The sequence below is a fragment of the Saccostrea cucullata genome, unplaced genomic scaffold (assembly GCF_032062105.1).
Source record: "Saccostrea cucullata isolate Sc308-1 unplaced genomic scaffold, CSIRO_AGI_Scuc_v1 ctg481, whole genome shotgun sequence".
Lineage (NCBI taxonomy): Eukaryota > Metazoa > Mollusca > Bivalvia > Ostreida > Ostreidae > Saccostrea > Saccostrea cuccullata.
In genome coordinates this window covers 35,000-62,874 of record NW_026925239.1, presented here as the reverse complement: position 1 = coordinate 62,874, position 27,875 = coordinate 35,000, and the positions used below count along the sequence as shown (strand labels likewise).

Sequence of the window (27,875 nt, the reverse complement as noted above, 5' to 3'; positions counted from 1 at the left end):
CCGAACGGAGGAAAAATGGCGACGACTCTCTGAAGAGTGGAGTTAATTTCATAACATTTATGTTACTTATTATCGTAATTCCGGGAGTAAATTAGAGGAAAAACGAAAGGAAAACATGACATCAATACACTGTGTTGTTCATCCTCTTCCAGGGAGCGACACACAGCTGAATGACAGGTAAGAAAGGAGGGTGGAATATCGACAACAAATATCTGAGAAATTCAAGCATGTGTTGAGGGCACGTCCGGTGGAATAATTAATGAATTAGAATACTAGGGCTACTTTATTGACAAGAAATAAGTCAAACAAACAATAGGGATAATTTATTAATTCTGATTATTTATGAAAAAAAATATCTAAAGTTGTTCATTGTATCAGTGGGATGCCATTAGCTGCAATAATGTAGCCCTCTCCGATTTTTTTTTATCTGATATTTTCTGGAGAGGGCTACAATTCCATAGCATCTCCGTAATGGTGCAAAAATATTTTTTAAATACTAGCGACTGCAGGCCGAATAAATTGTTTTTACATTCAACTTACTTCTAATAAGACGAGATTTTTATTCACTGTCGACATCATAGCTCGTTAAACGCGAAAACCATGTAAAATAAATCTGTGTGATTTCTTCTCGCTTATTTCGCAGCCATGACAGTTCACGCGTGACGTAGTGAGACTTGCGCTTGAAATTTTGAATAACTCAATAAAGCAAATGTCGAGGTAAATAAATAATTGTGATGAATAGTAACACTAAACATCGATGAATAAAATCATTCCATGTGTCATTTTTTCGTAAACAGCGATATTAAGGCTTAAAATAAGATAATTCCAAAGAAATCCGCTCCCTGTAGATCATTAATCTCATTGGCTGTCTCAAAATAAAATCTGTCAAGGTCAGTAAACATGGCGGATAAATTTAAGTTGTGATGTTGACATACACGAAAAATACTGATATATTGATTGTTCTGTATATTTTATGTTCGATTTATGTCTGTGATAACTACATTTTGGAAGTTCAGGTAAGGCATATAAATAAAATAGCCGTTTACAGACAATTTGAGACGAAATCCGTGCGGGAGCGATCCACTCCCGCTCTGCTCCATTAGAAAGATCCTAAGGAGTTGTAGCCCTCTCCCAAAAAAAAAAAAAAAAAAAAGTGAGAGGGCTACATTATTGCAGCTAGGATGCCATGAATCGCAATCCTTAAGAATATTGCACAACTGACACGTTAGCAAAGCCATCCTATTTCTTATTGCGATGATTATACGACCTTTCATGATCATTTGCATGACATTTTTTCCCGTCCAAGTATCTATAGTTTGGGATTGTTTGTTAAATTCATTTATGATATTAAAATTTTAGGATAAGAGAAGTTGCAGAGAAAATTAGTCATCATGGATTTAACAGTCCTCCAGCATTTAGTGCCCTGACCAATGTGACGGTCACACAGTGTGCTGTAGGCCCCAACTGTCTGGCCTTCCTCTTGGAGGTTTGTATATATTAATTTTGGTTAATGAATAGAGTGGATTGTTTCTAATATAAATGTGTACATTTTATGTACATTAATTTGTTCGCTTGACATTGTTAGAAGCAAATTTGAATGAACATTATAAAAAAACATTGACAATTTACATCAACACCAAAAATTCTTACATAGTTGTGAATCAATTGACCAAGACCAGTGAATTCAGTATAAAACATATCAGAGGTGCTTAGAATAACACGATATAATTAGATTTGTAAACTGTAAATCTTTGATTGGAATTCTTTTTTGTTCATTTCAGGATGGACGTGTTTGCAGACTGGGATATTCTATCGCCATAGATAAACTAGATTTGAACAAATCAGATAGTAAAGTGTAAGTAAAAGGGCACTCTTTAGGTCATCATTTGTGAACTATGAGATTACTGGCTGTTCTAAAAAAAAATATACAAAGTTTATGTGATACCGAAGTTTGCGTCCTGAATTTTAACTCTTTTCAAGTTCCATATTTGACATTTTGGAAAATTTAAAAAAGCCAGGGGCAACACATTTCCCCTATATACATAAGTTTTGTTCTCTTTTTTATGTTTAATATAAATGACAAGTTTATTGAAAACTTCTTTGAATTTTTGTTGTTTTAATACAGTAAGCCTGTGAGCCGACCTGAGCGCAATGAGAGGACCTCTGTCATTCCCAGCAGGAACAGTTCCCTGGTGGTGGAGAGCCCTATGGTGTTAGTGTCTGATGTCCTCGGCTCCAGTGCTGACCCACCTGCAGGGTATGTCAAGAGAATTATTCATTTAAGAAGACACCACTTAAAGAAAAATCCAGCCAATTGGATTATGAAAAAATTTAAAGCATGACCTTTTTTACTAAAAAATGATTAAAATTTAAATTTTCTACAATTAGGGAGTTTCATAACCATAAAGGAAATTTTATCCATCTTTGAATTTGGTACACTGTCTGTTTTGTAGGCGATGGGGCAGCACTACCACAACAATAAGTGGATCTGCTACTACACGCAGCCAACCTGCCTACAGTCGTATGCAGAGGACAGTTCATGTTAGTCGGGGTCGAAGGTCAGGGGTCATCGTGGGAAGCCGACCTCTAGTTCCAGCATCTGTTGTACCTGAAGATCTGATTAGTCAGGTACTGTGTCATATGATTTTGTTCAGTGAAATATGCTGTATTTAATGGTATGCCTGCTGTATACTTTAAGATAGCATCCAGGTTATATGACTAGAATATGTATATTTTGAAGAGCTAGCAGAATTGTTATGTCTCATTTTCAATTTTAGTGTCAAGTGGTGCTTCAAGGAAAATCTAGGAATTTGATCATCAGGGAGTTACAGAGAACGGTAAGTTATGATTTCAATGATATACGTCTACACATACTTACAAACATCAGAGAGATAATAGATGAATTCTCTGATGCTTTTAGTTTGTAATCTTTTTATTGAATGACCACTATGTCATAAGGTTGTTGTTTCCTGTTCTGTGTCTATAGAAAAAGAATTGAATGAATATTATTGTTTAATGACGACTGTGTTGTATGATTGTTGATTTCTGTTCTGTAGAACCTGGATGTGAACCAGGCAGTGAACAACCTCCTGAGCCGAGACGATGAGGGTGAGGTAGAGGATGAGGACAGCCAGGACTCTTACATGCCGGACGATCTCATCTCGCTCCTCGACGGAGGCATGCACTCAGAACACCCCAGTGTCATCATAGATGCCGACACCATGTTTAACGAGGATGTGTTTGGTTACTCTACCCTGAGAAGTAGGACAGCAGGAACAAGATCCAGGCTAGGTATGGAGGAAAAGTTTTATTTTAGTTTTGTTATACACAAATCAAAAGAAAACAGATCAAAAGTCAGGGTTGGACACTAACATTTTTAGGCTTTAGTCCAGGTGGACTAGTGCTTCTTTACTTTTACTGTTTCGTGCCCAATTTTATGAGTCCGTCAAAATAAATAGAATAAACATTGCAATGTACTTTATATGCTTTTTTAAAAAAAAATAAACAAAGCATTTACATGTACGTGAAATATTTTACTCCAAGATTCGTTGACATCTCGCTATCAGGAACTACGGCCGTATTCCCGATCTCATTCGTTTTTCACTTTACACGATTACATAATCCAAATGTCTGATATCTTTCTTTATGTGTCATACTAAATAATGATTGCTAAAATGTTTAATTTCATACCAATAAGTCCTAAAGTTAATGGCCGAACTGATTCAGAATTACCTAATTTCCTGCCAAGCGTATAGAAAGCTTAAAAATACATATGGAGATTTCCAGTTAAAGTTGTTGAGAATTGAACATTGGTAAGTTATTTATTTTTTCCAGAAAATTTTATTAGTCCATTCAGACTATTTAGCCACAGATTTTATTAGTCTGAATGAAAATGTATTAGTCTGAGATAGGGGTGGGACGATACACCGATACATATATTTTCCTCTAAGATACGGTTTACGATTCAAGCATTAAAATATCGGTACGAAACGATACACGAACGATCTATCCAAAATTGAAAATGAAAGTACCTGTCCTCGGAAAATGGCAGCTTGTACGAAGCGAAGATTTGATGTTGATTATTGAAAACACACTTTAGAACTAATAAGTCGTTGGTTAGGGGTAAAACGTTTTCACTTTTAAGCAGCCTCGGAAGATTGGACAAGAAAAGTTCAGTATGTAATGCGTGCAATACACAGAAAGTATCGCTTCCAGAACATTTGATATTATTAATTGTTAGTCCATCTCGTACTTTTTTTTGTAATCTCAACTTTGCTACAGACTTTCAGCAATTAATAATAATGTAGATGTGATGTTTTTTAAATGAATTTTAGTCAGTGTTCTCTGATGAACTACACAACTATTTGTAAACAACTTCTTATTAGTAATTTATTAATATTAACAAGGACCAACCTAGGGGGCGACTGAGGCGAAATAGTCGCTTTTGAGCTCCAAACTTCGCCGTAATTTATCATGAAAGCGAAGTTCAAGTCGCCTTAACATTTGGAATTCCTTTATTGAGAATCATAAAAAAATCTATTAAGAAACATGGTAGAATTGTCAGTATTCACATAAATCTGGTTTTATTACTGCTGAAATAAACGAAACAGCAGGACACTTGCACCTGTTTCGCTACTAATGACCAAGTCATTGAATGCTCTGTCAGAACTCCTCTAGATTTTACGCTTCCGTTTAAAAGTCCATTGTTACAAGTTACACACAACAAGATGCAAAACAGCTGGACAGCTATCGATGTCATGCCAAAGATGTTGGAGATGATTTTAGATCTTTTTATCGTCGAATAATTCATTCATGCTGTAAATACAGATGTATCTTTACTGTTATATATTGTGGAGTTATTAACTGTCTAAGAAATTACATGTCTAATACACACAGTCAAGTTAAAGTTCAATCGGCATGGGGTACTACTAGATAGAATGTTCTATCGTTAAAATTATATTGTCCTACGGACCCGGTTTAACGATAGAATTCGTTCCGTGTATTCGTAATGTAGCAAAAGAAACACGGGCGATAACTCGCATAGTGCATTTACTAGGAACAATCTAGAGAGTTCCGAATGTAATCATGGAGGTAATTTGAATCGAGAGAAAAACGTTGAGAAAATGAATTGGATTTTCGTATTTATATGGATTATTTTTTGGGATAAAAGGCATAAGCAATCTCAAAAAGGGTTGTTTTAATTATTTTGGGAGTTATTCCCAGTGCAAATCATTTTATATTCTTCAAAATCGTTTCGGAGCGGATCCGCTCCGATTTGCTACATTGCAAGTATATGGGACGTATTCTAACTGTGGTGAGGGCTTGTACCGAGACACAGTTAGATTATTCTAACTAGGGGTACTACATGCAGTAGTCATTGAAGTGCATAAAAACTTTTATAGAAAAAGAATTTAAGATTGAAAATGAATTTTGAAGTGAAAATAAAAAAATATGACTATGCAAAGAACCTGAAAATCAAAAATAACAAGAGAGAATATTAAAGTTAATTGTGCATACTATGAAAGAAATGAAAAAAAAAAATTAACAAGTTTATCAAAAAGAAACTTATACAATTATATTGTTTAATTTTTGGGTTCAGATAATTTTATATCTTGTAATTGGAAAAGTATAAAAAAAAAATTCTAAGTTTTTTTCTCTTTTTAATTATTTTTAGTATGATGTTATTACATAAATATTATTGAAATGTATTTATTAATAAGTTATAAACAATGAAATAATTTTATTTTTAAAAAGTTTGATAATGATTAATGTGCGCGATGCGCGCCAAGAAGTCTCCCTAAATTTCAAAACTTCTCCCTAAATTTCTCTGAGGGAGAAGTGAAGTCTCCCTAAATTTTTGGTCTAGGTTGGTCCCTGTAATAATATGTACATGTATTATTGTTTTTGTAAAGTTTTAGTCAACGAAATTGATGAACTTCAAGTATTAATTTCAAAGCACGCATGATTTGATATAGAATAATTTGTTGATTTAATGTCAAGACAAAAAAAAAGAAATAAAATACTAATTCTTTTGAATAGTTTTATAATTTAGCATAATATCGAGATATGTATCGTATCATGCTAATGTTTCGAGATACGTATTGTATCGCAAGATTCTGTGTATCGTCCCACCCCTAGCCTGAGACTAACGTTAATGTCGAACTCTGAAAGTTTCAAGGTAGACATATTAATGGGTAAAACCATCAGAAAAAACTCTCAACTTTCTCTTAAATATTTTTTGTTTTTTTGCATTTTCACAAAAAAGTAAATGTCCACGTAGAACATTGAACTGATCTTTTTAAAAATCACATTGAATATGCACAACTGTTTTTGATATAGATGAACTGAAAAAGTATGAAGATAAACTTAAAAAATTTTTTTACTCACAGATTCTAATACGTAGCTTTACAATACATCATGATAAATATATACTTTTTCTATTTTTTCTTTTTGAGAGAGAGAAAGAGTTACATAAACAGATTCTTCCAGGCTTTGTCGAAAATTATCTGATAATTGTTCTTATACGCAATAATTTGAATAAAAGAATTGATAATTGTTTGATTATATCATAACTGAAGATTTCTGTGTATTTAATATGGTGTTATAATTGTAGGTGACAGAGATCGAGATCTGGATAGAGAAAGCCGAGAATCCATCTTCCGCATCCGAGACCGCAGACGTTTAGACACAACACTGAGAGACGAGACACTCAAATCACTGGAGCGTGACAAGGCAGAGGCCCTCATAGAGGGAGAGAACCTGAAAAAACAACCAGCCCCTTCTCAGACCCCGGTTAACTTTGGAGAGGACTTGCATTTCCTGATGGAGAAAGTAAGTCCAGAAGTCTGGAATAATGTAGAAAGTTTTAAATGTTGTAAAACTTTAAGTAGGTTGTTTTTGAATGCTAATCGTTGTAAAAGTTATTGTTATTGTTAATACAGGTAAGTGTTAATTATAGTGACATTTAGTAAATGAATATTGGAAAACTTTGGTCACATTGCGGAATGATATACAAGACATTTCAGTTGTTTGGTTTGTTATTAAGATTGTTATCAATTTTAAATGAAATTGTTTTTGACATTTTCATATATCGTTTTTGACATTATAAACACATGCTGATAATTTCTCGAGCAGATGCTTTTAGCCTAGATTATTATATAATAAACCAATGACAGGCTTTTTAGACTTTCAATATTCAAAGTTTTCATCTTAGTCATCGGCCATTACACCTTGTTATGTCTGGAGTGGCAAAAATTCAAAGTACACATACAGTGTTTATATGATATTTTATGTTTAATTTTTTATCCAGTATATATTCAGCATAGCCTAAGTTATTTTGTATTTTTTCAATAAACGAAAAATCTAATTATTTTTCAAAGGATGGAACGTCCATTACTTTTACTCACATTGCTGCGATGCACTCTGACCTGGTTGCCGTGGGAACCAATGGACAGTTATACAGCTGGAAGTGGAATGAGATGGAGCCATACAGACATTATGATGTAAGATATCAGGGAAATAAAATCTCAAGATATCAACACCCAATAACACAATATGATGTCAGATATCAGAAGTACAAAATATCCGGATATCAGATGTATATACAAAAAACATTTAAGATGTAGTCTATAAAAGATATCATGATATCACAGACATAACACAGTCTGATATCAGAAGTTAATAAAATATGACACCATATTGGAAGATTTCACAGTCACAAAACATTCAAATATTCTTGATAATAAGATTACTTAAATATTTGTTACAGAACCCCAATATCCGCCATCCTAAGGTGCTACCTCTGGGTCTACAGAATGAGAGGATCATGGGATTGTCTGCGTGTGGCGTCAGGGCCTCAGTGTTCACCGAGTCTAACAAGGTGGCTACCTGGGTGGACGAGACCCTGAACAGTGTGGCCTCCAAACTGGAGCATCAGGCTCAAACCTTCCCAGAATTCCAGACGGATAAGATTGTGTCTCTCCACACCTGTTCCCTGTATACCTGTGCCAGGCTGGAAAGCAGTGCCCTCTATTGGTGGGGCATCATGCCATTTGGACAAAGGAAGAAAATGCTGGAGAAGACAAAGAAGAAGAAAACCAAGGATGGATCGGTGACCAGTGATGTTACTGCTGGCTCTCTGGTGAGTTGTAAATACATGACAGCCCCTTAGGTTAAATTGACAAAATTATGCAGTCTTAAATGTTGAAGATATACTTTTATTTTAGATTTCTTTTTACTTACTTTGTGCTCAGTAGTAAATAGAGTTTTATTGTGCTATAGGTTTGTTTGAGGAGTTCCCCTATGTACCACAGTGGTGCCCTAGCCTTCGCCACCATTGACGGTGTCCCTAAAGTAGGTCAGCTGCTGGAGTCTGCCTGGTCACTGTCTGACAGCTGTCGCTTCAAGATCCTCAAGCATGCACCTGTGTAAGTATGAGCCAGACTGAGTGTTTGACATTGCTGTCCAAATGATTTATCCTAGACTTTGAAGTTGTACACACATGAAATTTTAGCACTGCTTAAGTGAAGGAAAATTTCTTGATCTTCTTGTGACCAATTTACATAAATATTTTTTTTTAACTGAATTAAGATCCCTTGATCAAAAATGTCCATGTGCTTCTGGTGGTCAGTATCTTTGGACTCTAAATAAGAACATGTCCATTGACTTGATTAGAAAAGTGAGATGAAATGTAAGTTACAAATGATAGTAATTGATGTATTTATTTACTACAGAGAACCTAGACCTGAGGTTAAGTTGGAGGTGAAGTCGTGTGATGTGAAGTCAGACATGCCCCCACCCCCCTCTCCTGACTCCTCCACCTGTAGTGACCACAGCGGCCCCACCCTCATCAGCACCTCTCTCAGTAAGTATTACACAGTCCATTTAGTGGACACTTTTTACAAAGTTACCTGCTGTACATGCATATTGTAAAAAAAAAAGTCAAGGTAATTGAAATAATTTGTCATTGTTAGAGGTAAAATTTTGATAAATGATCATTTTATAGAGCGCAAGAAGGCGCCAACACCAATGAAGGATTTTGATAAAAAGGATGAGGAGAACTGGCCATTAAAGAATGTTATCTTTGTGGAGGATGTGAAAACTGTCCCAGTTGGAAAAGTGGTCAAAGTAAGTACATTTTAGAAAATTTTCATGTAAATATAAAATGTTTATGTAAATGTGTAAAGTTAAGAGTTGTGTTATTCCCTTTTTAACAGGTAGATGGGGCGTATGCAGTGGTTAAGTTTCAGTCCAGGGATGCATTAGAATCGGGCAGTGGCAGAGAGGATCCAGTCAGTCTATTACAGGACTGTAGGATACTCAGAAAGGATGAGTTACAGGTCAGAGGAAAAGACTGATACTGTAAAATACTGTTATAGAGAACATGCTTACAATGAATTCACACTTAAAGTGATTTTATTTCCATTCGCCATAGAACATAGTGTATAATGAATATGCTTATTAAAAAATCAAAAGTGTTGGTATTGGCACTTCACTATATGCTTGTTTACTGTCATTTGTAGCAAGATGTGATGCAGTTGTTAACCCCATTAACAAGAAAATTTAAATGTAGAACCTGTTTAAAATGGCAAAAAGGATACTATGGGTATTTTTTTTTTCTCTGATGAATCAGACTTTGCATTTTAATTTTTCATTTGTATTTTTAAACCAGGTGTTAAAGAATGCCAATGCCCCCCGCTTGCCTGATTGTTTTCAGAAGACCCCCAAGAAAGTGACCTTGACAGAGAGCGGTCAGATACTGGCTGTAGCTGTGGACTGTGAAGGTCAGATTTAGGCAATTTCTTGAAAGTAAAAGAGAGAAGACAATATTTGCTCTGATAATTTTAAAATACACTCCCATTAGGTGATAGCTGATAGTATTAGAGCTGACATGTAATCAACTTCTGAATTTCTTGTATACTTTCTATTTGACTGATGTGTATTGTTACTTGTACTTTGTGTTTGACTGATGTGTATCATTACTTGTACTTTCTGTTTGACTGTGTGTATCATTACTTGTTGTAGGTATCCACCTGATAGCTAGATCTGGGTCACGCCTGAGCTACACGATCTATAACCTGACCAGTGGTAAAGTGGACCAAGATGCCACCTTCCAGACAGATGCTCAAACATTTCTGGGAGAAAATCGCAGTGAAATCACACTACACAACACAGGAGATGTAAGTTTTACTTGCTTACATTTGTAGCATCTATGAAACTTAAATTTTATGATAATACTCTAAAAGTTTTTATAGCTCACTTGGTCTTTTGATTTTAACAAAGAAGTCATTAAATTAAATTAAACAGATTATATGAAGTGCAGATTAAAAAAGCTATGAAAGAAAAAGTTTAGTATTTAATTCAAAAAACAAATCATACATAAAAGAATTCAAGATTCTGATATATATTATTGGTTATGATCTTTAATGCAGGAGTTGTTGGTCCAGCTACAAGATGGTAATGGTGCCCTGTATCCCCTGGCTAAGGACTGTGCGGAGGGCATACGTGACCCCCTCTGGCTTAATCTGCCCCCGGTCAGAGCCCTGGGGATGAGGGTCCAGTGTCTGAACTCAGTGGGCAACAACATGAAGAACAAAGCCTGTGTCCTGGTTCTTGCAGTCGAGGTAAACAAACAAGAAATTATTTGGCTTTCGAAATGTGGTATACAGTGGAACTTCAGATATCCGGACGCCAGATAACCGGATGCTTCAGTATCCGGACGATTTTTCATCGGAATGGATTTTTTAAAATGTTATTTTGTCTTATTAGACTGGTGATTCAGGTATCCGGACGCTTCACATATCCGGACAAATTGACTGGGAACCAAAGTGTCCGGATAAATGAGGGTCCACTGTACATGCAATAAAAAATTCAGTAACTTCCATGCAGGATTGTTACCAAAGATTGAACATTTGAATGTTAAATGTAATTTTGCTTTTGTTTGAAGCACCAGAAATTGATCCCGCACATTTTGCGATGTGACCTGGAGAAAGTCAAGTCTATTCTGCTATCCCTAGAGCAGGAACAAGGTACTGCTTTGTTATCTCTGCATTCACAGCATAAAAGCTTAAAATCCTTACTTATGTATCTAATGAGATATTGAGTAACATTTAAGTGGTAATTTTCCAAATGACAGACTGAATGTCGTAGAAAAAAGTGCTGTGTAGGTCCTTAGGAAATTTATTGATTGGTTTCTTTTGTAAACAGGCTATTTTGAGCTATATATTTGTGTTGCTTTTTCCAGAATCAGCTGCTGGTCAGAAAATTCTACAGGAAATTGTAAAAGAGCATTGTGATGGTAACAGGAACATCTTACACACCTGTGTGGCCATGTGTATACCCACTTCTAACAAAGACTATGACCAAGGTTAGATTTACACCACAGTTTTATCAATTCAACTTAACAAAATGGGTGGGGTGTCTTATTCATTGGGATCTATGTAAAATATATACCTTTACTTTATCACTTGATGGAGTTGATAAAAAGTGTTTCAAGTGATGACAAATGTCATTTTTATCGAAGATCCACAATCTGAAAAAGTCAAATTCCTCGACAAAATTGTGAACTTTAGGGTGTACTTGCAGTATTTTCTCATGATATCGGTGTTGTATTATACAGATCCAGTCCCTCTGTCGACGACCGGTGCTTCTGCCACCACCACCAGTAGTAGCAGTTCATTCAGCTCCGCCCTGGAAGCAATCAATGCAGTCAGCAGCGCAGTGGATGCTCTCAATGCCATCCAGTCACGGACCAGTGATCCAAGCTCAAGGTGGTAAGGATTTCATTATTCTCAGAAATCAGTCAAGTGTGAACGATGAATATTTCAATAAATTATTAATTTCACCATGAATATTTATGATTTGATTGGTTGATTATTTCAGTGTGAGTCTGAGAGAGATGATGAAGCGTGCTTCTTCTGCCGCCCGAGCGGTCAGTGGGATGGACGTCAGGGACTCAGAGGACATGTCCATACCTACACTACAATGGCCCCCTGACCCACCACCTCCACCCAGCTACGAGACACTTCAACAGGGTAAGTGCCCCTTCCTCTATTTTGTTTACAGGGAGATTTTTCACCTCGTTTTATTTTTGTTCCTTTTTTTCTTATCATAAGTAGGCAAATTTAAAATGGGCCAAATTCAAGGAACACAGCATAATTTTGTAAAAATAGTTGTGATCGGGCAATTTTCGAATGGGGCAAAATTGATAGCAAGTGCAAAAGGGTGAAAATAACATTGGGCAAAAATGACCTTGTATAAAGTAATTATATCAATACATTTGAGTTTTCTCTTCATTTTTGTAGTGAAACACTATGTACTTTAACACCTTTATTTTAATATTTTCACATTCTTTCTATCCAGAACATGGTATCCCCCGCCAGTCCTCCAGCACTCAGAGTGTCCCCCTGGTATCGGGGGAGTTCAGCACGGTGTCAATTCCACCGGTCAAACTGGAGGAGAAGGAGAGGCGTGTGAATGCCATGGCCATTCTGAAGATCCTGTGTGAATGTCCACAGCTACAGCCACATCTGGTTGAACTACTCTCTGCTAGGTATGGCATCAAGTTTTAGGAGGAAGTTTTTCTCTCTAATAAATGTATTTTGTCGTTTGGCATCAAAAGAATTATTTTGAGCTGATATACCATTACAGTGTAAGGATACACAGCATTAATCGATCATTTTTCAAAGTTGATGCTAGGACAGAGTTTACCATTTCCATTATTATTCTTCAGGAATGCAGATGGCTGTACAGTGTTTATGCAGGCAGTGAGAGGCTGTGCCTATGCCGCAGCTCTGGTGGTGCTAGACACAGCTAAGAGAGTAGCCACTAATGAGTCTGGCTGGCTGGATAGAGCCTCCTTCATGCAGATGCTTTACCCCACAGGATCAAGCCTAGACAACTCCCCCCTACAGATGTTGTGTTGTAATGACACCTGTAGTTTTACCTGGACTGGACGAGAACACATCAAACAGGTGAGCTGAAGTTCCTTCACATATATGTAGATACATATTTTAGAAATCATTTCTAATACAAAATTTAGAATTTGTTTCTAATGCAAAATTTAGCAATTGTTTCATAATCAAACTTTTATAGGAATTGTTTCTAATGCAAAATTTGATTCTTATAAGATATGTAGAAACTGTTTCTGAAACAAAATTTTTCAATGGTTTCTGATGCAAACTTAAATAATTTTTTTTATCCAAATTCACTTGTATATGAACTTCTTTCTCAGTTATTTCTTTCCATGACATAAACATGTTTTACCATTGACTTCAGTATTAAATGTAATAATTACAGGATATATTTGAATGTAAAACCTGTGGTCTGGTGGGATCTCTGTGTTGCTGCACTGAATGTGCCAGGGTCTGTCACAGAGGACATGACTGCAAGTAAGTTATTCAACATACATACATGTAATGCTTGTATAAACTCCAGCCAGAAAGGTACAAAATAATGCAAAAAGTACATGAGCCAAGTTTAATTTTCCTATATATTACATGCAGCTTCAATTAGAAAACAATTTTTCATTCAGATATGAAAAACTTTCTGAGGGAGTCTAAAACTTTCAACTTAAAAACAAAGATGCTTTACAAAATTTGTAGAAATTCTGAACTGGTACATACAGTTATCTGGGAGCGTTGATTTTCATTAACCATGTAACATTATAATTTAATGTAGTTTATCTTAACTCGGGAAACAGCAGAGTATTTTCCTATACTGGAACTTTACATACATGTAAAAGTTCTGTATAAGAAAGAAAAATTTATCTAGATCATTATTTATGATAAAAAATGATATGCACATGTAATTATTGAAGAATTAGCAAAATAATCATTCATGAAATGTTTTCAGAATGAAGAGGACCTCTCCTACAGCTTACTGTGACTGCTGGGAAAAGTGTAAATGTAAAGCTCTGATTGCCGGCCAACAACAGCCTCGCTTCGAGTTGTTAAACCGACTGTTAACCGAGACAGATCTGGTGAAGCTTCCCAACAGCAGGTCAGTGCAGACAGAATTGTTAATCTTAGGAGGGTCTTCCAAAAAAAAAATATTGGAATGTTAATGGGTGCATGGTAAATGTACATGTATAATGTACATATTTTTTAACACAATAAAAATTTAGCAGACATAGAGGCTTTGGGTAATTTGGGGAAATATTAATTAGCATTTCTGTACTTTATATCATTTCTAAGGATAAATTTTGATTTGGTAATGATTTAGATATTGCCAGAGTTTGAATTCTGCTTATAATGTGCAGGTTGATTCTTATTATATAGTTGAGGGGGAGGGGAGGGGAGGGTAGACCGAGTACAAAATCATGTTTGTAAGAAGATGCTATGACTTGGAGCTAATAATTTGAATAAAACTCTTTTTACAGAGGTGAGAACATCCTGTTGTTCCTAGTTCAGACTGTGGGGAGACAGCTGATAGAACAGAGACAGTACCGGCCCAACAGGACCCGGGTCCCCTCGTCCCGCAAAGCTATCCCACAGGACCCAGGTAAAAATTACTGTAAATGCCTAGAATAAAGTGTATGCAATGTGTCTTATTGAGCATGTTTTTCTGTGTGCTATTTCATCAGAATTAAACTTGCTGAAAGATTTAGCATTTTTGATTTTGACTTTCTGTTTTGAGATAAACTGAGTATTCAGTAAATTTAAATTAAAATTTTCTTTCGCATAGACAATCTATGTGAGAACGTCCCTTTGTGGTGTAAGTATGCATTGTATATACTTGTATATGCATCTTGTATGTATAAACTTGTAAAAGCTCCTTTTAATCATTACAGAGTTGTATGCAATTTCTTTTTTTGATTCAAATATTTGTATTGTTTAGATGTGGAGATGCCTGAGCATGATCTTGAACCCCCACGGTTCAGTCGTCGCTCACTGGAGCGGATCCTCAATGACTGGACTGCCGTGAAGTCTATGATTATGAGTGGCAAGAAGGGAACCAGTTCACCGGATGTTGTGTATGAGGACCAGCTGTACCTGGACAGTCAGAGTGGCACGGCTAGATTGGACAAGTTCACTCACAACCTACTGGTCAAGTGCAGTGTAGAGGTACAAGAAAATTCTCATTTATACCCCCCCCCCCCCTTTTCTCAAAAAATTTCTAGAATCCATGCTTTATATTTCAAAGAGTTTAAATTTCAGATTTGCAAAGTTGACTTCTTGATCTAACTTCGTTGCTTCCTTATTTAAAGTCATATACGCTATATGAACGCCGAATTTTGTGTGAAACAAAATGATTAATGAATTAAAATACATGAAGTGTAATAAAAAATAATACTTTCCACAAAATTGTACTATAGATGTCGTTGTAATAACAAAACAATTAAACATATCTAGGAATTAAGAATTCAGTCTTTTCATGAATATTGATGAAGGAAGTGCGTAAACAGCAGGCCTATATATAGAAACACATGTCCACGGGAAATCACAGACAACGACGTATGTTGCATTTTGACAACAATTATTAATATAAGGTCAATATGAGTCATAAAAGAGAAGATGATTGATACTGAATACATTAAAAGATAAGTACCATTAAGAGTAAGACGCTTGCCATCCACGTCAAAAGTGAGTAGTATCTCAAACGGCCTACCTTGTTTTCTTTACGCCACGTGTGTTTATCAATCTAAAAGTAGCGACGGCGTCACGTGATGGATTTATTTAAAAATAACTATTTTTCTTTCCTTGCAGGATAATAAATAATTATAATTTGATAACTTTGTAACGCGTTTAATTTTAATGGTGTAATTTACAGTATTTTCGTAACTTTTATTGATAAACAAATTATATCAATTTCCAATCGTACTTTAACTGGCGCAAGTTATAGCGTGTATACTTTTAAGTTTCACGAAATCAGCATTGACTTATTGTCATAAACCTTATGAGTCATCATCTAATGAATTAAAAGTTATTTCTCTCAGAAGTTTTTCACTTGAACATGCCTGCACTCATGTTTAATCTTTCTTTCTCTCACAGATGCTGGATACTTTGTTGACGACTTTGATCAGAGAGATGCAGAATGATAATGTGGAGGGCAGGAAGGCAGAGGCTAGGACTGTGACCCGACGATTTATCAGATCGGTGGCTCGAATCTTTGTCGTCCTCAACATAGAGATGACCCCAGCCACCAACAAAAAGAAAAGGTTTGCATCAGTGTGTTATATAACTAGACTTTTATTTGGGAAACTAATACGTTGTATATTAAGCAAGATAAGGAGGATCATGTATAACTTTATTTACTGTAAACAAACATTTATTCACCTCTGAGAATTCTGCAAGTTGCATTATCATGTTTTACAAATATTTGTCATCAAACTTTTTATTTCATTTATGAAGAATATTTCCTCAGTCACCAAAATTAGTTATCCTATACAGTTATCAAACTGACAAATCACGAAAAAAAAAATTTCACTGATGAAAGTTGGTTCACTGTATTGTGAATATTCATTATAAAGTTAGCAAATAATGATCGACTGATTGATCCTTGTCTTTTTAGTTCCAGTATCACTGCCTGTCAGCCCTTGGTTAGATGTAAGAGAGCCTTCAATGCTCTGATCACCCTAGCTATAGAGGAGCTTTGTGAGATGGCCGACTCCTTAATTGCTCCGGTCAGGATGGGGGTCCTACGGCCCACTGCTCCGTTCACTCTCGCCACGGCCAACATTGATGCCATTCAGGTGACTTCATTTTTGCAAATTCTTTGTAGTATTTGGAATTTTTTTTAACAACCTACTATTTTTGTAACAAATTTGTAACTGTTTTTGAAACAATTTGTTTTATTTTTTGGAAAACTTAGGAGATAGAGATATTTTTATGTTAATGAAGAACTGGTTTTGTTTTTGAAGATGTTTTTTTTTTAATGGAAACAAAAGTGTTAAAAGATAAAACCAACCTATTGAGGAACTAGTATTTTAAAAATTTTAAATAAAGAGAAGCCTTTCTATTCATGGTATTTATTGAACAGGGAAGTGAGGAAATCTTCAACCTTGACCCCCTGCCCCCCAGGTCCCACCCAGCAGATTCTGAGAACCACTCTGTGTCCTACATCTCCCACCCACGCATCTCCCAGAGTGTCCCCTCCCAGAGGGCGGGGCAGGATGGGGACGATGATGAAATGATGCCCCCAGAGGAGGTAAGGCATTCTTAATGAGGAAGATTGTATATTTACTTGTATTTGTACAGGATGTCAATGAAGATGTAAGAATAATGATGTATATTATTTCGAATTTTTGGAACAGGTGGAGGTAGGAGAAGGTATGGGAGGTGAAGATGACCAATCAGATCACGAGGATCGTGAGGATCACCAATCGGAACACTCTGATCAGGACCAAATCGACAATGAAGGAGGTCAGTATAGATAGAAATTTATTTATGTTTGATAAGTTCGAAGTCTGTGAATCAGTTAATTAAAAGTAAGATTTTTTAAAAGTTCAAGACTTAAGCTTTTAAGTTTGAGACCTTTGTTCAGAGAGACAGTAAATGCTTTAATCAGAATAAAACCCAATGATGTGTTTGATTTACAGGTGCTGGAGAAAGTGACATGGATGTCATCTCAGAGAGTGACAGTGAGAGTAGTCATAGCAACCAGGACAATGTCAGTGTACAGAGGAGTGCTGTCACTGCGGCAACAGCTGGGTCAGACGCAGGTAAAACGTTGTACTCTTGCAATGTAAAAATATGGGGGTTTCCCATAAGAAATGGTGAAGTTTACTTTACATATTCATGTCATTGTAGGGCTTGGAAGCCTGGCCCACTTTTCTGAGGATTCCGGAGAATCGTCCAATCAGGAAGAAGATTATGAAAGTGAAGGAGAACAGAGTAATGATGGGAATGATGCTGATGACATGAACTTCATTGATGAGCAGCTGGAGAGATGTCATACTTCAGGTGGGGATATATACAGAATAGGTTAAGGACACTGAAGTCAAGTACTGTAGTTTAAGATACAAAGTTTCATGGGGGCATGGAAAATCAAGATGGTAGTTTTATGTCCCCTCATTAAACAGTATATCCATAAATTTGCAATATCCGTGTACGTACTAAACGAGTTTTGCTGTACATATTAAGAAGAGAACTTTGATAAATATTTTAATGTTGACAGGTTCTCATGGACAGAGGACACTCCAGGCCCCTCAGACCATGCAGTGGGCAATCAGACAGAGAGAGACCCCCACCACAAGACCCCCTCCTACATCAGGCACCACCACCACCACAGGTAACAGACAGTACAGATACTGAGAAATAGAAGCTCAGGGAAGCTGCACTTTGTTTAAAAAACTATATAGAATCCACTTGTTCACATCAAATTAATCTGAGAAAAACGATATTTTCTTTGACCATTCTGGAGGAATTTTCATCATAAATGTAAAATGTATATCTTGAAAAAAAAAATAAATGCCCACAATTCGTGTGTTTTACTTCACCTTTATTTGTGTTTAGGAGGTACTGGTGGCCTGATCTACATTGATCCCGCCACTCTGAGGAGGACCAGTACGGTTACCACGACAGCGGTCCACCATCACCAGGAGAACCAGGTTACCATGACGACCACCGCCAGTCAGCTGGCGCGTGCCTTCAGTGTCGTGGTGCGACAGATCGCAGACTTGTTAACAATGATACAGGACTACAATGCTCTGGCTCCAGGACTGCCCAGAGTGTTAGAGATTTCTGACCAAGAAGCCAGTGATCTACAGGTAATAGAATAGAAATTTTTAAAAATTAATTTTTGATAAGATTTTCAAGCTAATTTTTAATTCACCTTAAAAAGTCTTCGACTTAAATTTGAAAAAAAATCATAATCAATTTTTGTTTTCTAATGCTGTTTCTGTAGCTTAGACAAAAAACTTTGTTGTGCTTAGATAATTTCAATGCTGCATTATGATTTGAGCAGAATCTGTAACAATTACACCTTTACCTATATGTTTTTAGTGTTACACTGAGATGCATTTGTCCCTGACCTGGGACTGGCTGATTGATATAATGGACTCCACTGAGGCCCAGCTGCGGTTTGGTGCAGCCCTCTGTCACACCACCGACCCCGCCAATCCTAGTCACCCCCTCCACTCCAACTACGTCCGTAACCTACGGGAGAGAACAAACCGTGAGGAGAGTCGTATCCTGCAGGCTCTGGACAGACGCAGAGCTAGGTTTGGAACCATTGGTGAGGATTCTATGCAGGATTACTATTATATTGGTCAAATGTTTTACTTTCAGTTCTTAATTAAATGAACAAATTTTTTATAGAAAAGGAAATTCTAACTTTAGATAATGATAATTTTATTTCTTTTTGGTGCTGTAGAATATGGTGAAATAAATTTCAGTTTTGGTAACAAGATTTTTCCATTTCATCTTGGCCAAAATTTCATCAAGAATAATCATTATTTATAAAAAAACGAGAACCAGAAAATTTCTTGGTGCATAGCCAAGAAAGCAGTCTTTAATGGGCATTCAACTGCAAGATTTTAACCACAGAGACAGTTCTTTCTTCTGTAGTAGATATGTACCAAATTCTAAATGCTTGAAAGACTCATAATTTTGTATTGATTTCACACACAGGAGCTGATGGAAACCTGGCCCGTCGTGAATTCCTGAATTACGCTCTTTCTCTGATGAGGTCTCATAATGATGAACATGCTGACTCGCTGCCCAGTCTTGATATCCTGTCTATGAGACATGTCGCCTATGTGTTTGATGCTTTGATATATTACATGAGAAGTGGTATTGACACAGATGCTGATGTTTTCAGGTTAATAATTCATACATATTGAAATTTTGTCATGAAAATTGAGTAAAAAAGTAATTTATTTCAAATTATTTAAATATGATTTTAAAAGTTATTTTTTTCAAATTCAATGAAAATCAGGAAATACTGTTTCATTATTTTAAAATTATCATATTTGTAAGTTATTTTCAATGAACTAAGTATTTTTACAAGCCCTTTCATGTTTTAAGAGTCCAGTTTTTTAAATATTACAGGGATGGTATTTCTGTCATTTCCTGGGACCATGATGAAAACGAGAATGAGGAGCATGATGATGATCCTGTCACCAACATGTCGATGGACAACGAGAGTGTGGACGGCGAGTCTGATGTCACCACGAAGTCTGGACGCAAACACCAGTTCTTCCACCGCTCGGACTCCACCACTTTCCTAGGATGTCCGCCACCAGACCCATTCCAGACACCTCTGGTACAGGCCCTGCCATTGGCTGACCTCCCACATCTCCTCCAACCAAACGCTAGGAGAGAAGACCTGTTTGGCATGATACGACAGGCTGTAGCACCTTTCAGGGCATCCTCAGACGTAAAGTCAGCACAGAAGATGTCAGGCAGTAGGAATCAATTTGATAAATTGCCAATCAGAATGGCCCTATCTGAGCGCCGCTCAGCCAGCTGTCTGATGCAGACCTCTTCTCTACCCATGGCCTCTGTGCCAGGCCCTCTATCCCAACCAGGACCCTCCCATCTTCCTGATGCCCCCTTCAGTAGTGCTAGTGTAATAGTGAAACCTCCCTCTCAGACTTTACCTTCTCAAATGGCTGGCAGCCAGCCAGGAGATACAACTATGCTCAGCAATATCCCCTTGCCAGGACAGAGTCCAGATGTGAGTAAATCCAATGAAATGTTAAATCAGGCTAGTGTGATTGTACATTCCAGTGCAGCCCAAGGTTTGCCTTTACCAGTACCAGCCTACTCTGGTGCTCAGCTACCCGATGGAAGGTACATGCCCGGAGAAAGGCGAATGGATCCACACAGTCAAATGAGTAGTCAGTCTGACTCTTTAAACAGAAGTCTGAATATCCAACCCCCCTCCCTGAGTTCTGTCCCCTCAGACTCCTCCTCTTCCCTAATGTCGGGGGTCACCACCCAGTGTAGCACGGGTATGTCCTCATCCCTGACAAAGAGCAATACAGATAGCAGTGGGATGTCGATGGGAGTGCTACCAGGGATGATGGAGTCCCAGTCCATGCAGTCTCTGCCCTCGGAGAGCATGCCTGACAGCGCCCCCTTCCCCGACCAGATCCCTGGACCCTCCACAATGGAGATGGCTGACCAGAGGACGCCCTCATCTAGTGATGGTCCATCCATGCAGGCCAGGTAAAAAAGATCCATATTTCTTTCTGAGTCAATGATTAAAATGTGTTGTGAAATGATTTATGACAAATTTAATACAGGTATTTAATTTTTGTTTTGACTAGTAAGAGGAAAATGAAGCATTGCATAGAATAGTATGAGTTTGCATAGACATGTAATGAAGCTTAAGTGTATGATGAATCTTTTAGCTACAGTGACACGTTGCCCTCAGGGTCTGTGGAGCCTGGTCTAGACATGGTGGGAGCTCATGAGAATGTCTGTAACACGGTGGACATAGAGACCTCAGCTGTACCCCCAGGTCTGGGACCGGTCAGGTGAGACAGTGAAACGGAACTGTGACAGTAGTCTAATAGTACTGAAGATAATCTCTGTCAAAGCCTTTTTTTCCCCAATTATTTTTACACTTGAAGGGAAATTGTATCAAAATTTTTCATCTACATTTAGATTATGATACTGAGATATGTGTCTATTGCATAACTTTCGTTTTAAGATTCCTAATTACAGGGTCCAAAAATATGAAGCCATTTTGATAATATGAGACAAGCATATTTATTATCACTAGAAATACATTCCTATTCACCCTAAAAATGCATATTATGTAACAAGAAAGCAAAAATATATACAGAGCACAAATAAAAGTTCATTAAAACATTTCTACTTGTACACAATTACAAACAACATGTTAATAAAGATAATTTTGTTTCAGGCTTAACCCCTTGAGTAACTTGGTTTCACATGACGTTTTGCTTGGGCGATGGCGATTGGCCCTTGACCTGTTTGGGCGTGTCTTCTGTGATGATGTGGGGGCGGAGCCTGGATCTGTCATCAGTGAACTGGGGGGATTCCCGGTCAAGGAGAGCAAGTTTAGACGTGAGATGGAAAAGATCAGAAACTCTCAACAGAGGGATATCATCTTGGATGTAAGTGATAAAGTGAACTCTGTCACTGATCTGATGGTTCTGGTATTCGTTATAGCTAGGGGTTCAAAAGGAAACATTTCTTTCTGTAGCATAACATTTAATTTTTTAACGAATTTGAAAAAAAAAATCTCCAGGAACATCATTATTTTAAAAGTGAAATAGGGCTCCACTGTACTTCATACCACAAATCAGCAGAATTGTTGAATAACTGCCATCATTCAAAGAATCTGTTATTTTAATTTGTAGGTGGAAAGAGACAGGAATTTGTTAATTGTTCAGTCATTCAAGCAACTCAACACTCAGTATAACAGGAGAACCAACACCAGCGGTCCCCCTCTGGCTGTTCACAGGGTCAAGGTCACCTTCAAGGACGAACCAGGGGAGGGTAGCGGAGTAGCCAGGAGCTTTTACACTGCCATAGCTAATGTAAGGAAATAATCAATACAGAGTTTGATCTTTATAATTTAAAAAAAGTAAAGAAGTGCTGGATTAAAGTCAAGATTGAGATCCATATTTTTCTCATTTAACAGGCTGTTTTATCACAAGAAAAGCTTCCTTCATTAGATGGGGTGCTGATTGGAGGCAAAAACCTGCAGTATAGTAAGTGAATTTACCAGTGTTTTTTTTAGACAGATAAATGCATGATAGATATCAGATTTTCTTTGTGAACATTTCATTTAATAATTTTTCTTAAAAAAGTTTTTTTTTTTCTTTTAAATAAAAATCAATAGCTTTCAAAATATAATAAAGAATATTTTTTTCTCTCCGTTTGTAAAATGCTAATAATGTAGACTAATGAATAAATATCTAATTCGAGATAATTTTCTTTATCGTAGATTTACTACAAAGAGCAAGATCTAGAGAGAGAGAAAGAGAGAGACAGCGGTCCACTCTCCGCAGACAGCGTAGCAGGGAGAGGGACACTAGACGTACTCTGTCCTATGACGCCCCTCCCTTCTACATGCCAGCAGAGGCCCCTGTAGCCAACAATAACAACCCCAGTCCAGCGGGACCCCCCTCCTCGGACTCCAGCTCTGAGGGCGGACCTGACACCGTGTCACAGTACCGCAGACAGCTGGGAGAGAGGCTGTACCCTAAAGTCAGGGCTCTACAACCAGTAAGAGTTTAAATATAAGAACCTTGCTTCAAAATGTGACTTCCGTATAGTAATCATTAATTGTTAAAGGGTCTCATTCCTAATGGCAGATAATATCAAGCCAGAATTTAATGTTTTTGGCAATCATTTTGAGGGAATGTTTCATGTATTATGACTTCACAAGATCTGAATTTTGAAATTTTATAATATTTAAAAAAAATTCAAATACAATTTTATAACTGCACTAATAACACAAATAAATTTTAAATAAATATGATTTTTTTTAGTCTCAGGCCCCTAAGATAACTGGTATGTTACTAGAATTGTCCCCAGCCCAGCTGCTGTTGATGTTGACCTCAGAGGAGACCCTGAGACAGAGAGTGGATGAAGCTGTAGATATAATCATGTCTCACGGAAGGTGAGGGGGAATTAACTGTTTAGTTCTTGTTGACTAAGTTGAGATAAGTTTATGATGTACTGATGTTGCTGTTATCCCAGATTGAAATTGAGGCAGTGGTCTATTTCTCTAAATAAATTTTACACTGCAAAAATTTGTTTTGATGATACTCTTAGAGATTCATACAATTGGTCATGTTTTGGATGCTGCATCTGTCCTATCTTTTTTTTAGCTGAGAAACAATTATTTAAGGTTTAGGAGATATTCCCCCTAAGAAAGTCTTACTTGATCAGAGTAAATGATGCATCTAGGAATTGATGCATTACCACCAGACATGTTCCAATTTCAAATCATCTGATCATATATTGTTGAGAAGTGGCCATATTCAGGGTTCCATAGCAAGTCCATTCCAAATGTAACAATACACCCTACTTTGACCAAATATGCAAGGGTCATGTAATCATTCATTCCCTTTGCTTATTTCATTTATTACCATTACAGAGAGAAAACCACTTGGTAAAAGTTTTGAATGAACTTTAAAAAAAAAACAACAATAGTGTACCTAATATCTTAACTGATAATTTTTTTTTGTTATGGGAAATATGTCTCTCTGAGACATATAAAGAGTTGACCAACATGATAAGTTTCATGAATTTTTCACAATAATATGTGAATTTTTGTATTTGTAGAGAGCTGAGTGCTGAAGCTCTTTTGGATCTGGATATCTTCAATCTGTCTGCAAGCGACAAGAAGAAGAAATTGACGGACCGTAAAAACGAGACGGAGGAGGAGGAAGAACTGGAGGATAACTCTCCGCTGTTCTGGCAGCCCGGAAAACGGGGGTTCTACTCCCCGCGACCCGGGAAAAGCACACCAGAGAGGCTCAACGCATTCAGGAATGTCGGAAGGTATCCAGTGATTGTGTTCATTACAAAGAGTTTAGTGTCATTTGAATAATTGTTGTAGAATGTTTCAGCAATGAATTGAAAGATGATTTTATAAGATTCTCATATTTTGTTCCTATTAAGGAACTTTGCATGTAAAAATCATGTTTGAGGATTTTCTGTCCAAGTTTTACATAGATCCTGAGTAACATGTATAAAATAAGCTTAACATGCCAACTGTGTTTTACCTGCATATGATGCATGTAGTAAGAAAACAATTTTTTAAATGATATATTCCAAAAAGAATTTACATCAATAAATTTTTTGAAGGAATCGTTTCAAAGTTTTACAAATATTTTTTTTTATTTTAACAGAATAATAGGTCTGTGCCTGTTACAAAACGAGATGTGTCCCTTGTTCCTGAATCGCCATGTCCTGAAGTACATCCTGGGTCGTAAGATTGGCTGGCACGACCTCGCCTTCTTTGACCCCGTAATGTATGAGAGTCTCAGACAGGTGGTCCTGGACTCCGAGAATAAGGACGCCTCCCTACTGTTTGCTGCGCTGGATATGAACTTCTTTGTACAACTTGGAGTAGAGGAGGTACGAAAAATAGTATAAAAAATTTCAAGATTTACTAACAAAGTAATAAAGGGATTATTTAGAAAAATTTTTTTTTATATATTTTTGCATATTAGTAAAAAGTATATAGTATACTATATGTTCATTTTGCAAAAATTGCTCTGAATATTGGTGAAAATTAACTTGAGCATTGAAAATTGTTCTATTGAAATATATGCAAAGAGTAAGGGATAAAATAGGGTGGTAATTTTGAAGAGATCAAGTAACTGAATTGTATATCTTTTATCAGGGTGGGGAAGAAGTAGAACTTATCCCCGGGGGCAGTGATGTAGAAGTTAATGCTCAGAACGTACATGATTACGTGCGTCGCTATGCAGAATATAGAATGGTTAAAGTACTGGAAAAAGCATTAAAGGTAAGAAAATGTAGACTTTTGTTATAAACAAGTCCCTGTGAAGATGGTCTGTTTCAATCAATAAAAGTTACCAAGAGGTTTAACTTGTCATTTACTGGACCAATTTAAAATATTGATCAATGTCTTGCTCTTTATTTCAGCACTTAAAGCTAGGTGTATTTGACGTAATCCCCAGTAGTTCTTTGGAGGGACTGACCGCAGAGGATTTGAGACTTCTACTGAACGGCGTGGGGGACATCAACGTACAGACACTCATCAGCTACACGTCATTTAATGATGAAAGTGGTAAGTCAGTACAGACACTCATCAGTTATACGTCATTGAATGATGAAAGTGGTAAGTCAGTACAGACACTCATCAGTTATACGTCATTTAATGATGAAAGTGGTAAGTCAGTACAGACACTCATCAGCTACACATCATTTGATGATGAAAGTGGTAAGTCAGTACAGACACTCATCAGCTACACGTCATTTAATGATGAAAGTGGTAAGTCAGTGAAGACACTCATCAGTTATACGTCATTGAATGATGAAAGTGGTAAGTCAGTACAGACACTCATCAGTTATACGTCATTTAATGATGAAAGTGGTAAGTCAGTACAGACACTCATCAGCTACACATCATTTGATGATGAAAGTGGTAAGTCAGTACAGACACTCATCAGCTACACGTCATTTGATGATGAAAGTGGTAAGTCAGTACAGACACTCATCAGCTACACGTCATTTAATGATGAAAGTGGTAAGTCAGTACAGACACTCATCAGCTACACGTCATTTTATGATGAAAGTGGTAAGTCAGTAGAGCTACAGAAAAGATGTCAAGTAGATGATAATACTCACCAAACATAAATTTCTAATGATTTTATTAAAATGTGACTTGTTTTAAAATTCTCCTGATATTGAAAAGCATTTGGTATTGGTTTACATAGAAAAGAAGTTAATGCATGAAAACCATTTCAATACATATGATATGCCTTTGTGTTAGCTTCATGGCAGATTAAGGACAGACGAGACGTTCCTTAATAATAGATAAATTTTTCCAAGAGTTTGTCATTGAAGTGTTGCTACTTAAACATGTTTACTCACAAAAAATTGAGGTACCTTACCAGGCATTTCTGCAAGATACCAGGGGTAGTTTTACTTATATAATCCTTTGGGGAAGAAAAATAATTTTTCAATATCAAATGTTTAAATGTTTGAATTTTTTAAAAACGTTTAGAAACTGGTATAGAAATCAGAATGTTATGAAAATTTTGAATATTTTTTATATATAACGAAGACATACAAAACCGATTTTGAGGAATGTCTCATCTGACCTTAAATGGAATTGAGAAATGTGGAAACTGATAGATTATTTTTTATTTTAGGTGAAAGTAATGACAAGGTCCAGAGATTTAAGCGCTGGTTTTGGTCAGTTGTGGAGAAGATGAACAACCATGAGAGACAAGACCTGGTAAGATTCAGACTAAGGAGTTGCTCAATTTTTCCCACTTTATGATTGTATTAATGAAAGTTTGTGTAAAATTTATGGAGATAACAAGCAATATTCAAGCTCAAAAGTCCATAAAATAATGTTTCATTGTGTACAATATATTTATTTTTAAGAGAATGTCATTCATTATTAAACAAATATCAATCTTCTGCGTCATACACATATTTTGTTCTCAGCCCAGCAATAACACAAAATGTTTGTAAAATCTTAGATTTTTTTTATTTTGCTAAATAATATTGCTTTTTACAACCCAGGCAAGATTAACTTATCTGAAGTGCTTATTCTTCTTAACTATCATTATATCATACCATTGATTGCAGCCCCTTGTATAGAAATCATGTAAAGATAAATAAACAGTTTAATATGACTACTTTTTACAGGTATATTTCTGGACATCGAGTCCAGCTCTCCCTGCTAGCGAGGAGGGATTCCAGCCCATGCCCAGCATCACCATACGCCCGGCCGGAGACGACCATCTACCGACCGCCAACACCTGTATATCACGGCTCTACATACCACTCTACTCCTCCAAAGTCGTGCTACGCAGCAAAATGCTTCTAGCCATCAAGACCAAGGCTTTCGGTTTTGTGTAGAATCAGGAGGCACAGTTCGGATTGACAAGAGCTCTCTTATAGACTGAGCAGTGATGATAATTTTGGCATCATTGAAGTGCTTTCATCTGCTTATTTAAACATTTATGGATAAATTATTCAGCATTTGGTGCACATGCTTAATAGAGATCCACACAAGATCCATGTGAACATGAACAAAGTTCCAGATTTTGATCCCTGGATTTTGCTGAATCGGCCAATGAAATGTGGCAGTTATAATCATGGTGTTCAATTAATTTTTAATTCAATATGGAAGTCTGTGTGACTGTTTGTAATGTGTGATGTTTGTGAGGTATAACAGAAAGCAAAGAAATGCTTTATATATAACTGTTGAATGGTTTACCAATTAAAATTGGAGATTCCTAA

At 36.6% G+C, this 27,875-nt stretch overlaps 1 protein-coding gene across 4 annotated transcripts; it reads left to right on the top strand.

Moving 5' to 3' along the window:
* LOC134268411 (E3 ubiquitin-protein ligase UBR5-like) lies at positions 1–27,875 on the top strand. Of its 4 annotated transcripts, none has more exons than XM_062750656.1 (51): positions 1–177; positions 1,360–1,486; positions 1,782–1,855; positions 2,126–2,257; positions 2,454–2,628; positions 2,778–2,837; positions 3,057–3,291; positions 6,614–6,831; positions 7,380–7,502; positions 7,769–8,140; positions 8,281–8,426; positions 8,733–8,863; positions 9,005–9,126; positions 9,216–9,338; positions 9,671–9,782; positions 10,024–10,178; positions 10,431–10,622; positions 10,946–11,027; positions 11,243–11,365; positions 11,618–11,768; positions 11,881–12,032; positions 12,361–12,550; positions 12,731–12,971; positions 13,297–13,388; positions 13,852–13,998; positions 14,378–14,499; positions 14,683–14,712; positions 14,836–15,062; positions 15,990–16,156; positions 16,510–16,690; positions 16,978–17,145; positions 17,252–17,360; positions 17,537–17,659; positions 17,748–17,900; positions 18,115–18,228; positions 18,453–18,706; positions 18,942–19,173; positions 19,569–19,758; positions 19,989–21,110; positions 21,296–21,421; positions 21,814–22,027; positions 22,274–22,453; positions 22,558–22,627; positions 22,864–23,144; positions 23,411–23,541; positions 24,210–24,428; positions 24,779–25,007; positions 25,276–25,401; positions 25,542–25,686; positions 26,774–26,859; positions 27,279–27,875. In XM_062750656.1, the coding sequence occupies exons 1-51, from the start codon at positions 116–118 to the stop codon at positions 27,489–27,491; spliced, it is 8,949 nt and encodes a 2,982-aa protein (XP_062606640.1). In that variant the 5' UTR covers positions 1–115; the 3' UTR covers positions 27,492–27,875. The 4 variants fall into 4 exon arrangements, with proteins under 4 accessions (XP_062606640.1, XP_062606641.1, XP_062606639.1 ...); XM_062750657.1 differs by having other exon boundaries at positions 11,618–11,771; positions 14,686–14,712; XM_062750655.1 differs by having other exon boundaries at positions 11,618–11,771.